General features: G+C 43.1%; 1 protein-coding gene across 1 annotated transcript in view; it reads right to left on the reverse strand.

Moving 5' to 3' along the window:
* Positions 1 to 21322, reverse strand: part of LOC117380430 (protocadherin-16-like) — a 392551-nt gene that overhangs the window by 97598 nt on the left and 273631 nt on the right. Inside the window, exons 6-9 of the mRNA XM_033977238.2 lie at positions 15098 to 16126; positions 10010 to 10197; positions 4342 to 4438; positions 2374 to 2531 (exon numbers count right to left, since the gene is read on the reverse strand). Coding sequence (XP_033833129.1) covers positions 2374 to 2531; positions 4342 to 4438; positions 10010 to 10197; positions 15098 to 16126 — 1472 coding nt within the window. The remainder of the gene's footprint in view (positions 1 to 2373; positions 2532 to 4341; positions 4439 to 10009; positions 10198 to 15097; positions 16127 to 21322) is intronic.

Here is a 21322-nt window from a genome sequence, read left to right on the forward strand (position 1 = left end):
CACAGTGATGTTAATACACGGTTTATTTTGTGCACCAGTAAAACATACATATGTCTTGAATTTGAAAAAAATTATATTTTTCAATAAAGAAGGGTTCGGTGAATGTGCATATGGAACCGGTGGGGTTCAGTACCTCCAACAAGGTTAAGAACCACTGCTTTAGGCCCCACTTGTCTAGATGATGTACAGTGATTTTCAGCCCTGCCGGTGGAGCGCCTTTAGAGGAGTTGATTAGCTTGGCTAGGGCTCGATGCCAGGAGTGTGTTTGGAGACATGAGCGCTTTGCGCTGCCTGCGTCAACATTGAGTCAATGGGCGAAGCCCAGTGACTCAATGTTGACTCAATGTTGACGCTGACATGCTAGCAAGAACAGATATGAACAGATATGGACAAGAATAAGAACAAGAACAAATATAGCAACTCTTTGAGAGCCTTGTAGGTGGAAAATGTGCTATATAAAAATGTGACCACTAACCAATTTATCATCATGAGCAGGCAAGGCACTGTATTGATCAAACTATCAAAGCATTAGAGAAGATGCATTTTATCACTCTGTTTGTATTGCATAGAACCTTTACTCTAAGTTATAGCTTCACCTTTTCCATGTATTTTTTTCTATGCTGTGTAATAAATCCATATTGAAGCACTTTTCTATCATCACACATTAAAAGGTGGGCTACCATGTACAAAGTGTTGCAGTCATGGAGTTTGCCCTGGATCGGACCTGTGCAGCTGGCCTTAATCATGAGCCACATGGGACTATTTGAATCTGCTCCATTTTTTCCATTGCTTGTTTTCAAATCCCCCCTTTTTGACAACTCACAAAGGAATGTGAGAGGAAAGGAGAGAGAGAAGCCACATTGATTTGAATGTGAAAACTAGGTGAGGGGGTTTGTACTGCCAGTGGGTCCTGTGTTGTGCCATGGAGTCCCCTCCCTCTTCTTTCCAAAAAGTTTAAAATGTCTATACACTTTCTCTGGTTAATATGAACAGTATAGCACAAGATGCCATCTGATATTTTTAAGTGATTTGAAATTATAAAGATCAATTCGCTATTAAAATAATTATTGGAAAAATTGCGTGGAATGCATTTTTAAAATAACTATTCCTCAAATATCTTTGAACGTCACATGAACTGTACCATTTTAGAGCTAAGGCAGTGCAGTGGCATAAACATAGATTAAGGTTACTTTTAGCAACAGTTCTTTAAAAATGCATTACACACTACAAGTTGTTTTTGTCTTAATACTGAGATGACAAATATTGACAAATATTTCTGTTTTTAATGAAAGAAAAACAGAAATATTTGTAGCCTGCACCGGTTTAAAAAAAAAAAAAAAAGGTATTATAATCACAACTGAACCTGGGTTGCCAGTGCCCTAATCTAGAGGGCACACGCTTTTCTCTTTCTCAGTATATAAGACAGGCCTCATGTGAAAACTCAGAACCTGCAGAATTCACTCACTGAGCTGCACTGATTAATGATTGGCTGCAGGTGCTGGGGTTTAGGTAGTGAGGATTCAGATCAGAGAGTGTCCTTTTAGGTTTAAACCAACTGGACTTCAGCACTCAAATTGGCAACCCAAATGAGAGACTCGAGTGAGGCTTATTCTGCTTTCTGATTGGATAATCATCTTGAGACAAAAACACAAAATTATTACATAAACAACTTCATCATGTGCAATGTTTTTGTAATAATAATAATAAAAAAAAATCTGCAGATTTGAAATGATCTGGGGACACAGATAGGTCATGGTTATGGAATTTAAAATTACTTACATACATTTCCTTTAAAAATACTTAAAGTAGAACACCGGGTTTTGGACTGTGAATACGTAATACTCCAAAAAATGTACACTCTCCTTTTATTCATACTATTGTGAGATTAATGTTTCATATTACAAAAATTGTACCATTACTTGTTTTGTCTCCTGTGAGCTCCACCGTGGTATATTTGCTATAGGTACTTTGAACTGCTATATGTATGTTTGAACTCAGAGAACCAGCTAAGCACACATGATATGTCCGTGTTGACCTATGTAAACCCACAGGGACATGGTATGTCGAGACATACCAAGCTAATCATTAAGAGAATGTGACGTGTGCCACTAGTATATAGAGCCCACTCTGGAGATGTAAAATAGGAGATTGTGTCAGATCAGTTTGAATGATGCCTGCGTCTGTTCGAACCAAAATAAAGAACCTGGTGTGTGGATCTACTCGAGCCTACTGGATTTTTATTTGTGGTGTGCCTCCGGGAAAAGCTGACACTATCTAAAGAAAGTGTCGAAATAAACTGCCCGTGAAGGGCGCACCCAACCCCTACCTCAGAGTGAGATAGGGGTTAGGTGTAAGAGAGTCCTGGTTGCTGACCTGTATAAGGATAAGACAGGTTGAGCTGAGAGCAGGGCTGCCATTGTCTGTAGCAGTAGCAGTTAGACTGTACTCAGAGCGGTCGCCATGGAGCAAAGGAGAGGAGGAGAGCAGCTCACCCGTGGAGGGGTGCAGGGAGAATCGTTCAGCTCTGGGACCTGCAAAAGGGGAAAAGATGGAGCTTAAATGGAGTTTGCTAACCATTGGTCTATTGTGGGTCAATATCAAAGTATCTGAGTCTATGCTATTGTAAGTTCTTGTAAGTTTATTTCACACTTAATATATATCATATTCTGAATGCATTCAGGGTTCATCCAAGTATAATCAAATCAAATATTTTTCAGAGTAGTTACATTTACTTGAGTAACTTTTTAAAGAAATTTTACTTTTCTGAGTAGTTTTCAGAAAATAGTATCAATACATGAGCATTGTAGCTAAATTGACAGTTCAGACTGGAAGACTGTTCCTTCACCTGTCACCAGCCTCGACCCACGTCACATCTGTCCACTCCCTCTTTCCTGCCTCAGGCTCTGCTCTCATCACTGCCCTATAGGTCTGACAGCATAAGTCAGACCCCGAATGAAACAAATCGCCAAGTTTATGCAGTTTGAGATGACTGAAGAACATACATTTCAAAGTAAGGATGTGACACTTCTACTGAGGTGTGACAAGCTCCTGGAGGTATTCATGAGTTGGAACACCTCAGGATGTAACATGTGGAGTTAAAACAATACAAGGTGTGATACACTTCCAAGGAGTTAGATCTGAAAGCCCACTGTATGGTCTGATTGTAATGTAAGTGAAGATAGATGCAAACACATCTTAAGATTATCAACCAAAAGGGAACAAAAATGGTTTACTTGAAATGTTTTCTAACACTGTCTTTGACTACCTGTCATGATCCGCACTGTCCGCTCCTGGTTTTACTCCTGTCCTGATCTTTCCCTCCCTCACCTGCCAGATCTGGGCTGGGCTCCTGGCTCCTCCTGCGCGCACCTGCAGCCCATTAGCGCAATCAACACACCTGCTGTGCATAAAAGGAGCTGGGAGAAGAGACTCAGCGTGAGATCATCATCGTGTCACTGCCTGTTCCTGCCTGTTCCTGCCTGTTCCTGCCTGTTCCTGCCTGTTCCTGCCTGTTCCTGCCTGTTCCTGCCTGTTCCTGCCTGTTCCTGCCTGTTCCTGCCTGTTCCTGCCTGTTCCTGCCTGTTCCTGCCTGTTCCTGCCTGTTCCTGCCTGTTCCTGCCTGTTCCTGCCTGTTCCTGCCTGTTCCTGCCTGTTCCTGTTGTGTTCCGGCCCTGGATGTCTCCTGCCTGCTCTGCCCTACTCCCGTTTGGTCTACCGGTTCCTGTGTTCCTGCTCACCTGCTCACCTCCGGTTCACCTTCTGTTGGTACTTTGTCTTATTTTCACAATAAATACTGTAAATCTGCCCCGAGTCTGCATCCTTTGGTCCGCTACACTCACCCGTTACGACACTACCAAACCAAATGAATTTTATTTACAAGACCAAGTGATTTCTAAAAGGTAAAATAATCACACAATATTTTAATTTCCTTTACACTCATCATCCCTGCTGGGATCTAAGAACTAAAAATATGAATCTGTTTGGCATTCTCTTGTCTCTGTTTAGATTGAAATATATTGTACAGTGTAACAGTACTCTTACGTGAGTAAAACTTCTGGTAGTCTTCCCACTGTGACTAAGTCTACAGGTGGCAAAGTTTTATGTTAACAATTTGAATTTTTAATTTGATTTGTAATGCTCTTTATGGCTCTTATACACCTAGAATTTTACATACTTGAAAATATGACCTCTAATGTCCTACGAAAACCCTGGAATGTTTCACGCTGAAACTTTTCTATTTACTTTGGACATGAGACTGCGTGCACTGAAAGGGAACTGAAGTCATAACCAAGCTGAGCAGTGAGAGGGATGTTAAAATGTTCAGATGAGTTTTCCCTTTACCTGACAAAGAGTAGAAGATAGTTCCATTTTCTCCTTCATCAGGGTCTTTGGCTTGGAGTGTGCCCAGTAAAGCTCCGGGTGCCTGGCCCTCTGTGACCTGCCAAACATACACCACTTACATGTATATTAGGAAACATTGTACAGACAATTTAAAGGTGCACAATGGAACTTTGCCATATTGTGGAACATTTCATGAAAATGATCTTGAAGATGAGTAGGTAAGTGTTTATATACAGAAAATGCATACGCCAACAGCTCGTACCAGATATATGTTATAATTGGACCTCAAACAGAAAAACCAATATGAATATTAATTTTGTCATCTGTCCACATGTGAGAAATATCAAAGCCTGGTTAAAAACATAATTGAGGGTAAGCATAGTTTTTAGCATAAAAGCTAAAACGATGCAATGCCTTGCTGACGAAATATTAACATATTGCCATAGTTTGATCACAAGTTACACAAGTTAGAGGGCTTGTACCTGACTTTTATTTCTTCGTGCTAAGAAAAATGTATTTTATGTATTTCTGCAATGAGAACCATAAGGAAGCATCTGCAGGTACAGACTTATCAAATCAGACCCTTTTGGAAACAACTGCTTGTGACTACCCCAGACTCCTGTCTTGATTCTCTGTCATGGTTCAACATCAGAGTGGGAAAAAGGACTAAGGGGGCAGGGCTAACAGTTCATTCTAACAGGTGCTTTTAAGTCTTGGTTCAATTGATTTATTTACGTTAAAATAGAGCCGCTAATAAAAAAAATAAATAAAAATAATAAAAAATAAAATATATATAATATACAAGATCCCAGTCTGCCCTGTATTTTGTGCTGTTTTCCCCTTTCCTTCTGTGTCAGAGCCTGGAGCTGGGCAGATGTTCGGGCTCTTCCCATGCACACTTGCAACTAATCCGTAATCAATCTGCACCTGGGGAGGACAAAGGGACAAAGGACCTGACAGTCAGCACCAAATTGTCCACATATCCTCAGTGGTACTGCTCTGCTTGGCTCAGTCTCGTTTCTGTATTTATGATTTTTACACTCAGTTGGCTATCTTTGTTTCTTCCCAGATCCTGCTCGCTGAACCTGCACTCCTCCATCTCCGACCCAGGTCTCCACGACCGGTACGAACCTCTCACCCTCCGTCCCAGCTCACCTCGACCAGTACAGACTTCTTCGTCCCTGACCCTGCTGCCCACGACTCACTCAAAGACTACTGCACACAACCCCGCTCTCAGCTGTTTGCTCCATCAACCTTCATTTCGCATAACATTATCTGTAAATAAACATTGTTAAACTGTTCACCCGAGTTCTGAATCTTTGGTCCCCCTGTCAGTCATTACGACAGAACAATCTGGCCAATGTGGACCAATCAGTCTATGGGCCGGAACAAACGCTACACTGGGCGTTTTTGCATCACGGAGTCATCATTGGGCAACACAAACAAATTATCTGGACCCTGCTCGAATGTATCCACACCCTGACCAAGCAAATTACCCAGCTCTCCAACCAGGTCTCCGCTCTGCTCACTCTCCCACCTTCAGCTCCCGCAGCCACTGCCGTCATCTCCAGGACAACTGCGGCACTGCACAGTCTGGAATTGAGAGGCACCGATCCAGACCCATACTCAGGTCAGCCCAGCCTCTGTTGGGACTTTCTTTTTCAATGCTCCTCCATATTTCAACAACATGTTTTACAGCTGCGTCAGCAGAGGCGCCGTCTGACCGGGGCCTGCCTCTACTGTGGCGAGTGCGGGCCTTTTGTGGCCACCTGTCCGGCTTGGCCAAAAGGGGGCACCCACCAGTAGCGCTGGGAGTACTGGTGGGTGAGTCTCATATCCCGGACACTAATAATAGACTGCAGCTCAGCGCCAACCTGTGCATACATACTGAGACTTTACCTGTTTCTGCTCTTGTCGACTCTGGGGCCGAGAAGGACTTTATCAACGCCCAAATCGCGGAGCAGCTCGGTGTCCACCTGGAACCCCTCGAACGCCCCCTCAACACCCAGGATCTTTCTGGGTCTCATTACCCACATTACGGAACCCGTCACCGTTATCCTGTCCGGCAACCACCGTGAGAACCGGCGGTTCCATGTTCTGTCCTCCTCCGCCTCTCCACTAGTCTTAGGCTACCCCTGGTTACGTACTCACAACCCCATCTTTGATTGGGCTAGGGGTGGAGTCTCGAGTGCCACGCCAAGTGTCTCCAGTCTGCCCTACCTCCCGCCTGGGGGTCCGGCCCCGGACGCCCCCATTCTGTCTTCGGTTCCGGCAGAGTATCACGACCTAGGGGAGGTCTTCAGCAAGAGTAAGGCACTGTCCTTACCCCCGCACCGCCCCTATGACTGCGCCATAGACCTCCTGCCAGGTGCTCCCTTACCGTCTAGTCGGCTATATAACCTGTCAAGACCTGAACGAGAGTCCATGGAGGAGTATATCCGTGGTTCCCTGGCCACTGGAATTATCCATCCGTCCACTTCCCCGGTGGGGGCGGGTTTTTTCTTTGTGGCCAAAAAGGACAAGTCCCTGCGGCCCTGCATCGATTACCGGGGCCTGAACAATATCACAGTGAAAAATAAGTACCCGCTCCCCCTACTGGACTCAGCCTTCACGCCCCTCCATGGAGCTACCATTTTCTCCAAATTGGATCTGCGGAACGCGTACCATCTGGTGCGCATAAGGGAGGGGGACGAATGGAAGTCAGCTTTTAAGACCCCCTTGGGCCACTTTGAATACTTGGTCATGCCCTTTGGCCTTGACCAATGCCCCAGCCGTGTTCCAAGCCCTTATAAACGATGTGCTTCGTGATTTTCTGAACCGTTTTGTCTTTCTATATTTGGATGACATTTTAATCTTCTCTCAGTTCCCTCAGGAACATCGCCGCCATGTCCGCCAGGTTCTTCAGCGTCTCTTAGAAAACAAGTTATTCGTCAAAGCCGAGAAATGCGAGTTCCATGCCGAGGAGGTCAGTTTTTTGGGCTTCATTGTGGGGCGGAGCCAAGTAAAAGCCGACCCAGAGAAGATACAGGCCGTCACGGATTGGCCCATCCCGGCCAATCGCAAACAGCTCCAAAGATTCATCGGATTTGCTCATTTCTATAGACGGTTTATACGGGACTTTAGTAGGGTTATCTTGCCCCTTACTAAACTTACCTCTCCCTCATTGCAGTTTTCCTGGTCCCCCGAGGCGCAATCGGCTTTCGATAGACTCAAGGAGTTGTTCACCTCCGCTCCCATCCTGCACCAGCCTGACCCCCGGGGTCAATTTATCGTGGAGGTTGACGCCTCCGACTCGGGAGTGGGAGCCGTGCTGTCTCAGAGATTCGACCCCCACAATCGCCCCTGCGCCTTCTTCTCCCATCGCCTGTCCGCGGCCGAGGCCAATTATGACGTGGGGGACCGGGAGCTCCTAGCGGTAAAACTCGCCTTGGAGGAGTGGCATCACTGGCTAGAGGGGGCAGAGCAGCCATTCGTGGTTTGGACCGACCACAAAAACTTGGAATATATCCAGTCCGCCAAGCGACTCAACTCCCGTCAGGCTCGTTGGTCACTATTCTTCAGCCGTTTCAACTTCCTCCTTACCTACCGTCTCGGATCTTGGAACGTCAAACCAGACGCCCTCTCCCGCCAGTTCACCCTGGAGGACAGCCCGGGCCCTGCGGAGACGATCATCTCCCCCTCATGCGTGGTCGCTGCGGTCCACTGGGAGATCGAGGACATCATCCGGGAGGCCCAGGTCAACGATCCCGACCCAGGTAACGGTCCTCCTGGTAAACTGTTTGTCCCTGATTCTGTCCGATCCCAGGTGCTCCAGTGGGTCCACACCTCCCGATTCGCCTGCCATCCCGGTGCCAGTCGCTCCCTCTCCCTGCTCAAAAGACACTTTTGGTGGCCCACGATGGATACGGATACCCGGGCCTTTGTCTCCGCCTGCCAGGTATGTGCTCGGGCCAAGGCCTCCCACTCACCCCCTTCTGTTTTTTTGCATCCTCTCCCAGTATCTCGTCGGCCTTGGTCCCATATCGCCGTGGATTTTGTGACGGGCCTTCCCCCTTCCCAGGATAACACAGTGATCCTCACTGTGGTGGACCTCTTCTCCAAGGCCGCCCACTTTGTTGCCCTGCCCAAGCTCCCTACAGCCAAGGAGACCGCTGACCAACTTACCAACCACGTCTTCCACCTGCACAGCATCCCAGCGGACATCATCTTCCGACAGGGGACTCAATTCATGTCCCAGGTGTGATGGTCCTTCTGCGACGGTTTGGGAGCCACGTCAGTCTCACGTCCGGTTTTCATCCGCAATCTAATGGGCAGACGGAGCGGGCCAACCAGGATCTCGAGTCCGCCTTACGATGCACAGCCTCCACCAACCCCGCAACCTAGAGTTCTCACCTGCCGTGGATAGAGTATGCCCATAACTTCCTGGTGAGTTCGGCCACCGGGATGTCTCCTTTTCAGGCGTCCCTGGGATACCAACCTCCGCTCTTCCCCACGGAGGAGAAGGACCTCGCCGTTCCATCTGTCCAGCATCATCTCCAGCACTGCCGCCGGGTCTGGAGCAAGACCAGGGTGGCCCTCCTTCGAGCCGGGGCGCGCACCAAGGCAGCGGCAGACCGCCACAGTGTTCCGGCACCTGCTTACCAGCCTGGCCAAATGGTTTGGCTCTCCGCCAAGACTGTCCCGTTAAAGACGGACTCCCATAAGTTGTTCCCCCACTTCCTGGGGCCATTCAAGATTACAGGAGTCATAAATCCGTCCGCGGTGCGCCTCCAGTTGCCCCTGTCTCTCCGGATCCATCCAACCTTCCACGTCTCCCAGGTGAAACCAGTCCGAACCAGCGACCTGTGAATGCTCCAGCTCAGTTTTGTATCTCTGTTGCCCGTCTGCATGTTCTTACTTGGATTTTTACCACCTTCCAGATTCCTGTCCTCGCTCGTGCCTGCTCCTGCCTCTACGCTCCAGCTCTGGTATAGTCGTCCCTCTGTCTTACCACCTGTCCTGTCTTGGTCTCCGGCGTGCCGCCTGCTCCCTGCTCTGGTTCCGCTCTCTGGACTACACCGGTCGCGCCAGCCCTGGTCTCGTCCCGGTAACTGTCTCTGCTCCGGTCCTGGCTTTCCCGTGTCCATCCTGCACTTCGCCCACCTGACCTGCCCTCTGCTCCCTGGGTTCTTGTGTGTGTTTCGAGTGAACTGTCAAAGACTGAATTTCACAATCTTGTAAATAAACACTGTCAACTTTCCCTGAGTCTGCACTCTTTGGTCCTACCCACAGTTACGACAGTATCAAAACTAGATACTCATTTGAACAGGTATCGATACTAAAAAAGCCACATTAAAAGGGAATTAACTTTTCCTGAATAGTTTTAGAATGATCTTGAGCTGTATAAGAACAAGTATAAGACCACATAGACTAGTATACACACATGGACCACTATGTAACCTACCTGGACCACTGAGGGATTACACAGATATAAGGCCACATGGGTACAGAAAATAAAGTATTATAATTTAATGTTGAAAATGTCATTGTCTATTGTCTAAAGAAAGTGTTATTATCATCATGATATGGGAATTGGCATTGAGTCTATTCCTTAGTATTGAGTATTGTAACAACACTATTCCAAATTACATCCAAATTAATTCAAACTATCTTCAATAATGTGGCGCACCTGTATGACGAGGCTCTTCCCTGATTGGCTGTGGGTGAAGGAGGGGGCATGGTCGTTTTCGTCCAGTATGGTAATGAAAGTGGTCCCAGTGGCACTGCGGGCTGGTGAGCCTCCATCTTGGACCACCACCAGCAGCTGGTAACTGGACTGCTGCTCACGGTCCAGACTGGTCCTGGTGCTCACCTCACCTGTGGAGAGTAGGGGGTTAACACAGGTTCATTAGAGAGATGAAAATCAAAGAATATAAGTGACATAATGTAAAAATGCAGTAGAATGAATGGTAATTGGATTTTCAAGTGGCTAAAATTACTTCAGTGCATGTAACTGATTTTGAATTTTTCACAAATGCCTGGGAACATTATTTTGTCTAAATGTCATGATCCCTGTCCTGCTCTCCCTGCACCCTCGTCTCCCTCCTCCCTCACCTGTCTGTCTCCGGAGCTGGGCGGAATCCTGACTCCTCCCGCGCGCACCTCCCTTCCATCAATGCAATCAACACCACCTGCCGTGGATAAGAGGGGTCTGGACGAGTCACTCGGCGCTGGAACGTCCACGTACTCCACGTGAATATGCTCTTGGCTTTACACTTCTTTTGATCGCTGTATGCTCGTGCTTATTGGAACTTTTCTGCCCTACTCCAGGAACCCGCCAAGAACCTTTGTTATCACGTGTGTGAATAAAGACATTGTTAAACCTTCGTGAGTCTGCACCCTTGGTCCTTACGCCACGCTGGTTACGACACTAAAAATGTGTCAGTAAAAAATGAAAGCATTTTTGAAGGTAAAAAGGAAGAAGGGTGGGCAATATGACAAAAATGATCTTCTATGGAGTATTAACTATTATAAGTTAGCATACTTAGGTCACCATAATACCTCTATTGTTTTGAAAATGCTATATATACTGAAAACAATGTATTAACATGTTTAATTTTACTCCCTCATCAGAGCACTATCACAACACAATCTGCATGTATTCTGCTAATGAAACTACTGCACATTGCATCAAGTTTGTGAAGTTGTATGGTATTGTAACAATACCATACAATGTATGGTATTGTTTTGTATCATGTTTTTTATATATTTATGGAGAATCTTCATGTGGAAGCATGGATGATATAAGGCTTGTGGGACAACTTTTTCTGTAAAAAGCAACTTGTTGCCCAATCTCATATTAAATGTATTGTTTCCTTCTGATGTCTGGTCCTATGTTTAAGAATCACTTTGTTAAATTACTGAAACATGCATGGATGACATCTAAAACCTGTTCAGGCATGTTTTTGATGAGGGGACATATATGAAAGCTCAAAAAGGCAATTTTTATTAATACTCCCTTTTTAATGTCATACTGTGGAACATCCCACGCATTCCAATAACATCTCCACGGTGGCATATCCTCCACCAGAAAGGTTACATAGTGCACCATTAAAAAATTAAGTGACATAGACACAAATGGGGTTGCTACAAAATTAAAGCATAAGCGCTATAATTGGCCACATTTCAATAATTATTTTGGAGTACATCATGATAACTGCATATTTCAGTCCCTAAGTGAATGTAACTGTTTTTGAATTCTGCTCACAAATGCATGTGAAATTGTTGAATCAAGCTGGTTACATAATTTAGTGAACAAAAAGTGAATATATTTTTGTAGGTATTAAGGAAGGGGTAGGCAAATATATGACAAAACATAATTATACATTTTGTCTTTTTATTTAACTAATCTTCCTTTTAGTTTTATATTGCTTAACTAATGACTCTCTCTCTCTCTCTCTCTCTCTCTCTCTTTCTCTCTCTCTCTCTCTCTCTCTCTCTCTCTATATATATATATATATATATATATACACACACACACACACACTATAGCTTTCTGTTTACACTTACCTCTGATCGGCTTAAACCCACTTGTCACTCACTCAGAGGATGATATAAACTGACCAATTGGAGGAGTGGTTTGGAAAGTGTATATTTTTAAGCATAGTGCTGCTTTAAAGTTGCCTGCAATCCAGAACACACACTTCTTCAATACTTTACAAAGATGTCAGTCTGGTGAATCTCCCTGTTTTGAAATGGGTGTGATTGACAGGTGGATTAGCCAATCAGGCACATGCATGGTCTCCTGTATCAGATAGAATAAAGGAAAAAAAAAAAAAAAATCATAGGGGCTGAAAAACAGTCCGGATTTCTCTAGAATCAATAAGCCAAGTGCTAAACTCTGTTAATCTAAGATGAGATAAATTTGAATTTCTTTGTAAATTATAGGTGACCAATGAGCTCCTTCGGTTCACACGTGTCACTGAAAAAAAAAAACCCAAAAAAACAAATGTAACTGCATGATCACATTTGACAGGGCTTGAGACACAACAGAGAAAGTGAGGACCACACTAATGTCAATCTGTATAAAAATACAGAGATATCATTCTGGATTTGTCAGGCAAGCATTAAAGCTGAGCTATGAAACTTTTCTTGCAGAGGTTCAGCTTGGCCAGGTGGCGGCATTTTCATCGCAAAAAAAGTATCAAATCAGTCATTTGTAACCATAGCGATATCCCCATCCTAGCTTAAAGCCATCTTCATGGCAGTACTACAATCATGTATTTGTACATGACAGTAGCAGACTTTGATCACTGCTCTGCTAGCCCACGTGCGCAGAGCCCAGATGTCCTTGTGCAAGCTCGCAGTCACACACAATCGCACACAAAACAGATATCAGAGCCGCAGCCAATCACTGCGCAGCCAGCAGCAAGACAAGCCCCACCCACTGCCTCAAATCTCAGCAGGCCAATTAGAGCGTGGTGAGATGCTGAGTTCACCTGTCATCAACTTTTTTCTAATTTATGACGGTACAAAATCTGGGCTACTGTCCTTAACAAGATTTACAGATAGGATAAAAAGTGAACTGAAAAATGATTATAAACAGAGATGGGTAGAACTCAGTTAGATTGACTTGAGTAACGTTTTGACAAAATTGCATTTCTTTTTGGCCACCATACGTATTTGAGTAATATTTTGCATGAAGTAGCAGAATGCTCAATTCAGTAAAAGTTGTAGTTACACTTCCCACTGTGCATAGGTCTACAAGTGATAAAAGCTTGTCATATATACTGACAATATTAAAGGCACTGTAACTGATTTTTACTGTCTTATGCATTCCGAGCATCCTAATTATTCACTGTGAGGAGTTTATAAGCGCTTTCCACAACTCTCAGAGACCAGTGCGTGACAGTAAAACTAACAACAACAAGCATGCTAACAGCACACCTCCTGGTTATCTGACAATAAAACTTATAATAGACTTATTTTGACCTCAAGAGCTGCTTATACAATATATCTGTACTAAGACAAGACACATTTTGCTCAAAAACATGGGAATATATCGTTTCTTGCACCACTTCTTCATATATGATATAGTTTTTAACCTTTTTGGATCTATCCTTTGAAAATACCACATTCTGAGTATTATTTATTGTTTTGACCTTCCAAATACATTTACTTCAAATTATACATCAGATATTACGTAGCAGTTACTCTTACTTGAATAGAAGTTTGTACTGTTTTACTATTACTTGAGAAAATTTTGGACAACTACTTTGTACTTTTCTTGACTAATACTATTTAGAAGTAAAGTTCTTGCTTGAGTACATTTTTTGGCTACTCTACCTACTTCTGCTTTTGAACTGCAAGAATTTGAAGTTATTTTTAAGGAGTTTCTGGATATGAAACACAAGTGACAACCAATAAACTTATCTCGAGGGCTGGGTCAGTTGACTGCATGTGTTCCACCAGATGCGAGTTTTAGGAAACAGTTTGTTGTGGGCACTAAGTGGAACACAGCATTGCCCAGTCTGCTCTTCTCCTCTCAGACCAACTTTGACTTTCTTTACAAATGTCTTTAAAATGTTTGTTTTTTTTGTTTTTTTTAAACTTGGATTATGCACCATTGTGACACGATTAATGCTAGAATGTGCAGTCAGGAGAGATGGTCTGCTGTGATTTGTCATTATAAGTGATGAGGTTTAGGAATAGGGACTTCTTAAGTTAGGAAATGGGTTATGGTTGAGGTTAAGGTTTGGTTAAGTTTAGGATTATGTTATGGTGAGGAAAAAGGTTAACGTTAGGGTTTGGGAAAATGTTTCGGGTTAGTTAGCATGTTAGCAGAAGTAACTTAAAAAAAACTAAAAAAAACATTTGTCACCTACTAGCCTTATCTAAAATTACACCATAAAATAAAGAGGGAGAGAGATAAATAGAACATTGTATACCTGATCATAGAAACAGAAGATAACAAGTTACCATGGCAACCAGACCTACGTTGTTGCAGTGACTTGGATGCCATTTTTGATAGGCAGACTTTGAAGTTTCTTGTATTTTTGGGGGACATTTCATAAAATTTGTGGTAGCACTACATTTACTTTGCTTATTTACAGAAAGAAAAGTTGTATATATAATTAACATATTCAGTGCTTTCATGATTAAAGTTTGACAATTATATTTGACAATATGAAATGATTTGAACGTTTGTGTTTCTTGCACCACTCTTTCAGATGATTTTGGTTCTCCTATTTGACTTGCCCTCTCCGGGTGGGTGGTGAGTCCTTGCCTCAAGTGGAGGAGTTCAAGCATCTTGGGGTCTTGTTCACAAGTGAGGGAACTATGGAACGTGAGATTGACAGGTGCAGTGTCTGCAGTGATGCGGTTACTGTATCGGTCTGTTGTGGTAAAGAAGGAGCTGAGTTGAAAGGCAAAGCTCTCGATTTACTGGTCAATCTACGTTCATACCCTCACCTATGGTCATAAGCTTTGAGTGATGACCGAGATTCAGATGTGTCACGTGTGTCATGTTGAGATTCAGATGTGTCCTTTGTGATATTGTTACCATTGTGTTATCCAATATAATGAGCTCTGTTTGTCTGGTAATGTTAAAAATGTTTAATAAACACAGTTGGAAAAAGTTACTCTTACTTGTGTAGTTTTCTCAAATACATTTTTAGTTTTACTTGAGTAATTTCTACTACATTGTACTCCTACTTGATTATTCTTTTGAAGTCATGTTACTTTTACTTGAGTAAAAATTTTTGAACTGTGAACTAACCTGTATGGGGGTTGATCTGGAAGTTTCTGTCCGGGTGCATGAGCCGAAAGCTTAGCCGTCCGTTAGCCCCACTGTCGCGGTCTGTAGCACTCACATGACCAAACCCTGACCCAGCCGGCAGATTCTCCCTCACTGCCATGAAGACTCTCTCCTGGGTGAACTTCGGTGAATTATCATTCTCATCCATCACCGATATCCTCACAGTAGCACTCCCAGTCTTCTTCATGTATCCTTGCCCTGTGCTGGCTAACACCGTTAGCAAGAACATATCTTTAACCTCCCTATCTATTGCACTTTTGACAAACAACCACCCGCTGTCTGCTGCTATTCCAAATCTGGCAGCGTCTCTGTCTGGTCGCAAGTGGTATGACAACAGACTGTAAAAACTGGAGCTTGGACTTTCCCGATTTAGCGCCCGAACTTGTAAAAAGCGCGTGTTGATTGGTGTTCCTTCCTTTAACTCGACGCGGTACGTTAGTGTGTCGAAAACGGGTCCATGATTGTTCTCGGCTTGCACGTGCACCAATAGCATGAATGTCGCACTAAGTTGGGGGACTCCGTTGTCCTTGGCGACAACTTGTAGATCGTAACGCGGGATTTTTTCGAAATTTAAACTCCCAACCAATCGGATTTCGCCAGTTCCACGGTCCAAGCTAAATGTTCTTTGTATTCCAACCGGCGATGCAAGCTCAAAAGTGATATGCCCGTTAATGCCTGAGTCCAAATCTTCAGCAAGGATGCAGTACACGACAGATCCAATTTCAGTGTGTTCCGATAGGAGTAAGGATTCAGAAGAGGAGGCGAGGAAGTTGGGAGGGTTGTCGTTGACATCGGAGATGGTGATGTGGACTCGTGTTTGTCCGAAGGCGGGGGGGGTGCCGCTCCGAGCCTGGACTTCTAGGTCTGAAGACGGCTGTGCTTCATGGTCCAAGGAGCGGTTGGTTCTCAGAGCTCCGGTGTCAGGGTCCACAGTGAAGTAGCCTGCAGGGTCTCCAGAGCTGATGGTGTAGGAGATGTCTTTAGAAGTACCTGAGAAGACATATTCAAAGTGTGAAACATGATCATTTTAAGGATTACATTGGCTATATTTTTTATTTATTTATTTTTTAAGGGAATCTGCTGTGTATTTTTAAGGTAAGGAATGTTTATTTGTATAGCACAATTCGTACACAAGGTAATTCAAAGTGCTTTACAGAATAAGAAAGACATTAAAATCACACAAATCAAAACATAAATAATCACAAATAATCATCATAAAATTACCATTAAAACAGAAGAGTGCAGAATAAAAACCTTTCAGTCATATGCACAGCTAAACAGAACTGTTTTGTCAAAGTAGAGGCCTGTCTCACATCTTCAGGAAGACCGTTCCAGGTTTTAGCTGCATAAAACTTAAACGCTGATTCCCCATGTTTAGTCCTGACTCTGAGCACCAGCAGGAGGCTGGTTGCTGAAGTCCTCAGAGTGCGAGATGGTTCACATGGCACTAACATGTCAGAGATGTACTTTGGGCCTAGGCCTTGGAGAGACTTGTACACAAACAGAGCTGCTTTAAAGTCTATTCTTTGAGCTACAGGAAGTCAGTGCAGAGACCTGATCACAGGACTTATGTACTCGTACTTCCTGGTTCTAGTCAGGACCCGAGCAGCAGTGTTCTGGATGTACTGCAGCTGTCTTAAGGCTCGTTTGGATAGGCCAGTGAGCAGGCCATTACAGTAGTCTAACCTGCTGGAGACAAATGCATGCATAAGTCTCTCTAAGTCTGGCTTTGACAGTATGCCTTTGATTTTTGCAATGTTTTTAGATGGTAAAAAGCTGCAGATGTTATTGATTTGATGTGGCTGTTAAAGTTCAAGTCTGAGTCCATTATTAACCCTAGATCTCTAGCCTGATTTGAAGGTTTTAGAGAAAGAGACTGGAGGTGACTGCTAACATTTTCTCTATGTTTCTGTTGGCCAAAGATGAGGACTTCAGTCTTGTCTGAGTTTAGCTGGAGAAAGTTGTTTTGCATCCACACACTGATCTGTTAGAAGCAGTGGCAGAATCCACTGGTCCATATTCACCTACTGCCAGTGAGACACAGATCTGAGTGTCATCTGCATAGTTGTGGTAGGACACATTATTGCTGCATATTAATTGGCCGCATGTAGAGATTGAACAACAGGGGTCCCAGGATTGACCCCTGGGGCACCCCACAGGTTAGGGACATTTTATCTGAGACACATTTTCCAATTTCTACAAAGTAAATAATAATAATGGCTTACACTTGTAATGTGCTTTTTCAAAGCCTCTCAAAGCGCTACACTATTGTCATTATTCATTTCCACACTTGGTGATGGTAAGCTACTACTGTAGCCACAGCTGCCCTGGGGCAGACTGACGGAAGCGAGGCTGTTAATCTGCACCATCGGCCCCTCCAACCACCACCTATCATTCACGCACACAACAGGCAATGTGGGTGAAGTGTCTTGCCTAAGGACACAACGTCACAACTTGGTCCAAGCAGGACTCGATCCTCCAACCTTTGGGTTGGGGGACCAACACTCAAACCACTGAGCCACTGTCGCCCCCAAAGTATTCCCTGTTTTCTAAACAGGACTTGAACCAGTTTAGTGCCGTACCAGAGATGCCCACCCAGTCCTCTAGTCTCTGTAAGAGGATCCCATGATCCACAGTGTCAAAGGCAGCACTCAGATCTAACAGGATCAAGTCTAAGACTTTGCCTGCATTAGTGTTCAGGCAGATGTCATTTGTCACCTTGATAAGAGCAGTCTCAGTGCTGCAGTGGGGTCTAAAACCTGAGCAAAGTGAGTCAGTTCTAAGTGTGTAGGTGGCTGCAGGGGTGTTATTTGCGTTGTGGAATTGATGGTATTTTTAATGCCCTGAACCTGGAGCTTTGACTTACGCCATTCCCGCTTGGCCCTCCCACACTCACTTTTCTGTGCCCTGACCGAGTCATCATTCCTCCATGGCGCTTTCTGCTTATTTTTAACCATTTTAACCTTCATCGGGGCAATGGTGTCCAGAACACTCAAAGTTACAGAGTTCAACATATCATTAACATTAGAACATGAGGCATTTTCAAAGTGTATCATTTTCATGAACAGTGCACATGTCGAACAACTGCAGGACTAGCCGCTGGTATGTGGATAACAGACAAGTCAAAAAAGACACAGCAATTATCAGACAGAGCAACATCCACCACACTGACATTTGAAATATTTACTCCTTTCGTGATGGGCAGGTCCATAGTGTGTCCTCTGTTGTGGGTGGGCTCACTAACATGCTGTGTCAGACCAAAGGTTTCAAGGACAGAACTGAGCTCTTTAGCGTTTATGTCAAACACATTATCCACATGTACATTAAAATCACCTGTAATGACTAAACCATCAAAGTCTGTGCGTAGGACCAGGTGTGTCAATCAATATTTGAGAAATAAACATTAACAACCACATGGAGTCATCAGACCAGAGTATTCACTCTACTCTACACTCATTAGTGGTATTCAACTTCTGCAAGCATAGGTGAAATAGCATTTTTGGGGGATGAAACAGTCAACCTTTGTGTTAGTGGGAAAACAACTTTACCGTTTTCTCTTCTGCATCATGCACATCTGTGTAGTAACCATTGCAACAGAATAAATTTACAATAAAGCTAATTAGCAACATGATGCTAATAGATAGATGCTTCCTAGTAGTGTTGTCATGACACAAATTTTCAAACTTGATTTCAATACTAAGGAATAGACTTGATACTCAATACTGATTCCGGTATTGAATGTATGGCACTACCACATAATTTACAATACAGAATCCATAAATGTAATCATACTTTAGCCAAATGGAATACATTAAAATGCACTAAAAACAGAACAAATGTCTATGATATTGAACATAGAATGGGATTTTCAACATTACACATAACACTCTTTTATATAAAGGCATATGTTATATATATGTGTGTGTCTGTGTAATGCCTCGGTCACTCATGTATGTCCATGGGCATACACTAGTTTATGTGGTCTCATCCAGCTCAAGATCAATCTAAATTGATACTAGATTTCAAAATTGATTAGTATCTGATTTTCAGTGCTTTTGACAATCCTACTTCATACTTCACTGAAGAATTCCAATTCGAAAGATATTTATGGGCTGGACTCTACCTTGTTTAAAACACACAAAGAGTCACTTACAGATCCCATTACCAAATTGATTAATCTTTCATTCAGACAATTCTTGTGCCCAATGATGTGGAAGCCAGCCATTGTTACACCAGTTTTCAAGTCAGGAAATGCGAATGAGGTCATAAATTTCAGACCTATCAGCAATTTGCCCGTCGTGTCAAAAATCGCTGAGAGGTGTGTCGCAGACCAACTTTTGTGCCACCTGAACAACTCACCGTACAGACTGCACCCCATGCAGTTTGGCTTTAGAACCAATCATTCCACCAACATGGCTACCTGCTTTTTCATTCAAAGTGTAAAATCTAAAATGGACAAAGGGGGTGTGGTCGGTGCCATTTTTCTTGACTTGAAAAAGGTATTTGACACTATTAATCACAGAATTCTCATCTCAAAATTAGCACAATTTAATTTCTAACCAGATGCTCTAAATTGGGTCCAATCTTAGAACGCAAGCAGTTAAAGTTAATAACACATTGTCATCTCATCTGGCATACAATGTTGAGTCCCCCAGGGATCTATCCTGGGACCAATTCTGTTCAGTCTTTACATCAATGATTTGCCAACGGTGTGCACTGGACGTGAGGTACAAATGTACGCAGACGACAATGTGATCTATGTACATGGAAAAAACAAAGATGAAACTGCTAAAAAACTGTCTGAAACTATGGTCCACATTTCTAATTGGCTGACTGGATCATGTCTTCATCTAAATGTTAAAAAACTGAATGCATGTTTTTTGCAAAAAAGATCATCAACTTCCCCAAATCCTGATGTTGTTGTTGCGGGTAAAAAAAATAAGCATCATGACGCAATATAAATATTTGGGTGTTGTGTTAGATTCAAACCTTACCTTTAAACAACATGTAAAGAAGGCCACCCAAAAAGTGAAACTAAATATAGCAAATTTTAGACATATCAGGCATAATTTAAACCAAGAAGCTGCAAATTTATTTTTTAATGCAATGATAATGCCACACCTGACCTACTGTGTCACCTCCTGGTCTCAGGGCTGCAAGACGACAATGAAACCACTCCAGTCGGTCTATAAACAGGCTCTCAAAGTCCTGGATATGAAACCTTTTCACCATCACCATTGTAAAGTCTTGAGCAAACATAAACTTTTAAATTGGCACAATCTAGTAAAATTTCAGGATGCTAACTTGGTCTTCAAAATCCTTCATGGCCTTGCTCCTCCTCCACTCTCTAATTTTTTTTACACAGAGTGGTAGAAACACCAAAGCTGCTGCCTCAAACAATCTAGTTGTGTCTTTAACCAATCTGCTTTCTCAGTTCGAGCGGTCCAGTTTTGGAACACTGTCCCGCCTCACATCAGAAATGTGGAGTCACTCAGGACTTTTAAAATCGTCGTAAAAAAAAAAAAGTTTACTTCTGAATCAAGCCTGTGATCACCAAATGTGAAATTGTGCTGTCATGTGCTGCTTACCAGCCTCATTATGTCTGTAGATTTTGTCTGTCTTTGTCAAAGTGTTTCACTAATTGCCTGCTTACCTGTACTAACTTTTAGAACATTTTACTAATAACCAAACTAACTATTTATACAAACTTTGTATTTTATGTGTGGTGGCATTTTACATCTTGCCATAGGGACTGCAGTTGGAAACTAGCTGTATAGCTAAAACTGACGCATTTACAGAAATGTTGATTAATGTGCATTGTCCCTATTCAAATAAACAAATAAATTAAAAAATAAATAAAATTAAAACAAGTTAGCCTGTATTACATTTTGGTCAAGCAGCCAAACATTTTATAAGGTGTTACTTTGGTCAGACAACTTTAGGAACCACTCAACCAGCCCGTATACCAAGTCATTACAAGCAAGGGCCAGTCTCCTTAATTCAGTTCCTGAAAACTGCTGTGAGACCAATATTTGAAATTAAAATATTATGCACTCTTGCTTTAAACATATCAAGTGGACACAAAACCGCAATATAAGCTGTTTCCTAGTAATGGTCATCATTTATTTTTCAATAAAAGTCAAAAATGAATAGGTAAACATGGCTGAGGAGTGGAATGGAGTTTAT

Source organism: Periophthalmus magnuspinnatus, chromosome 13 (assembly GCF_009829125.3).
Source record: "Periophthalmus magnuspinnatus isolate fPerMag1 chromosome 13, fPerMag1.2.pri, whole genome shotgun sequence".
NCBI classification, from domain to species: Eukaryota; Metazoa; Chordata; class Actinopteri; order Gobiiformes; family Gobiidae; genus Periophthalmus; species Periophthalmus magnuspinnatus.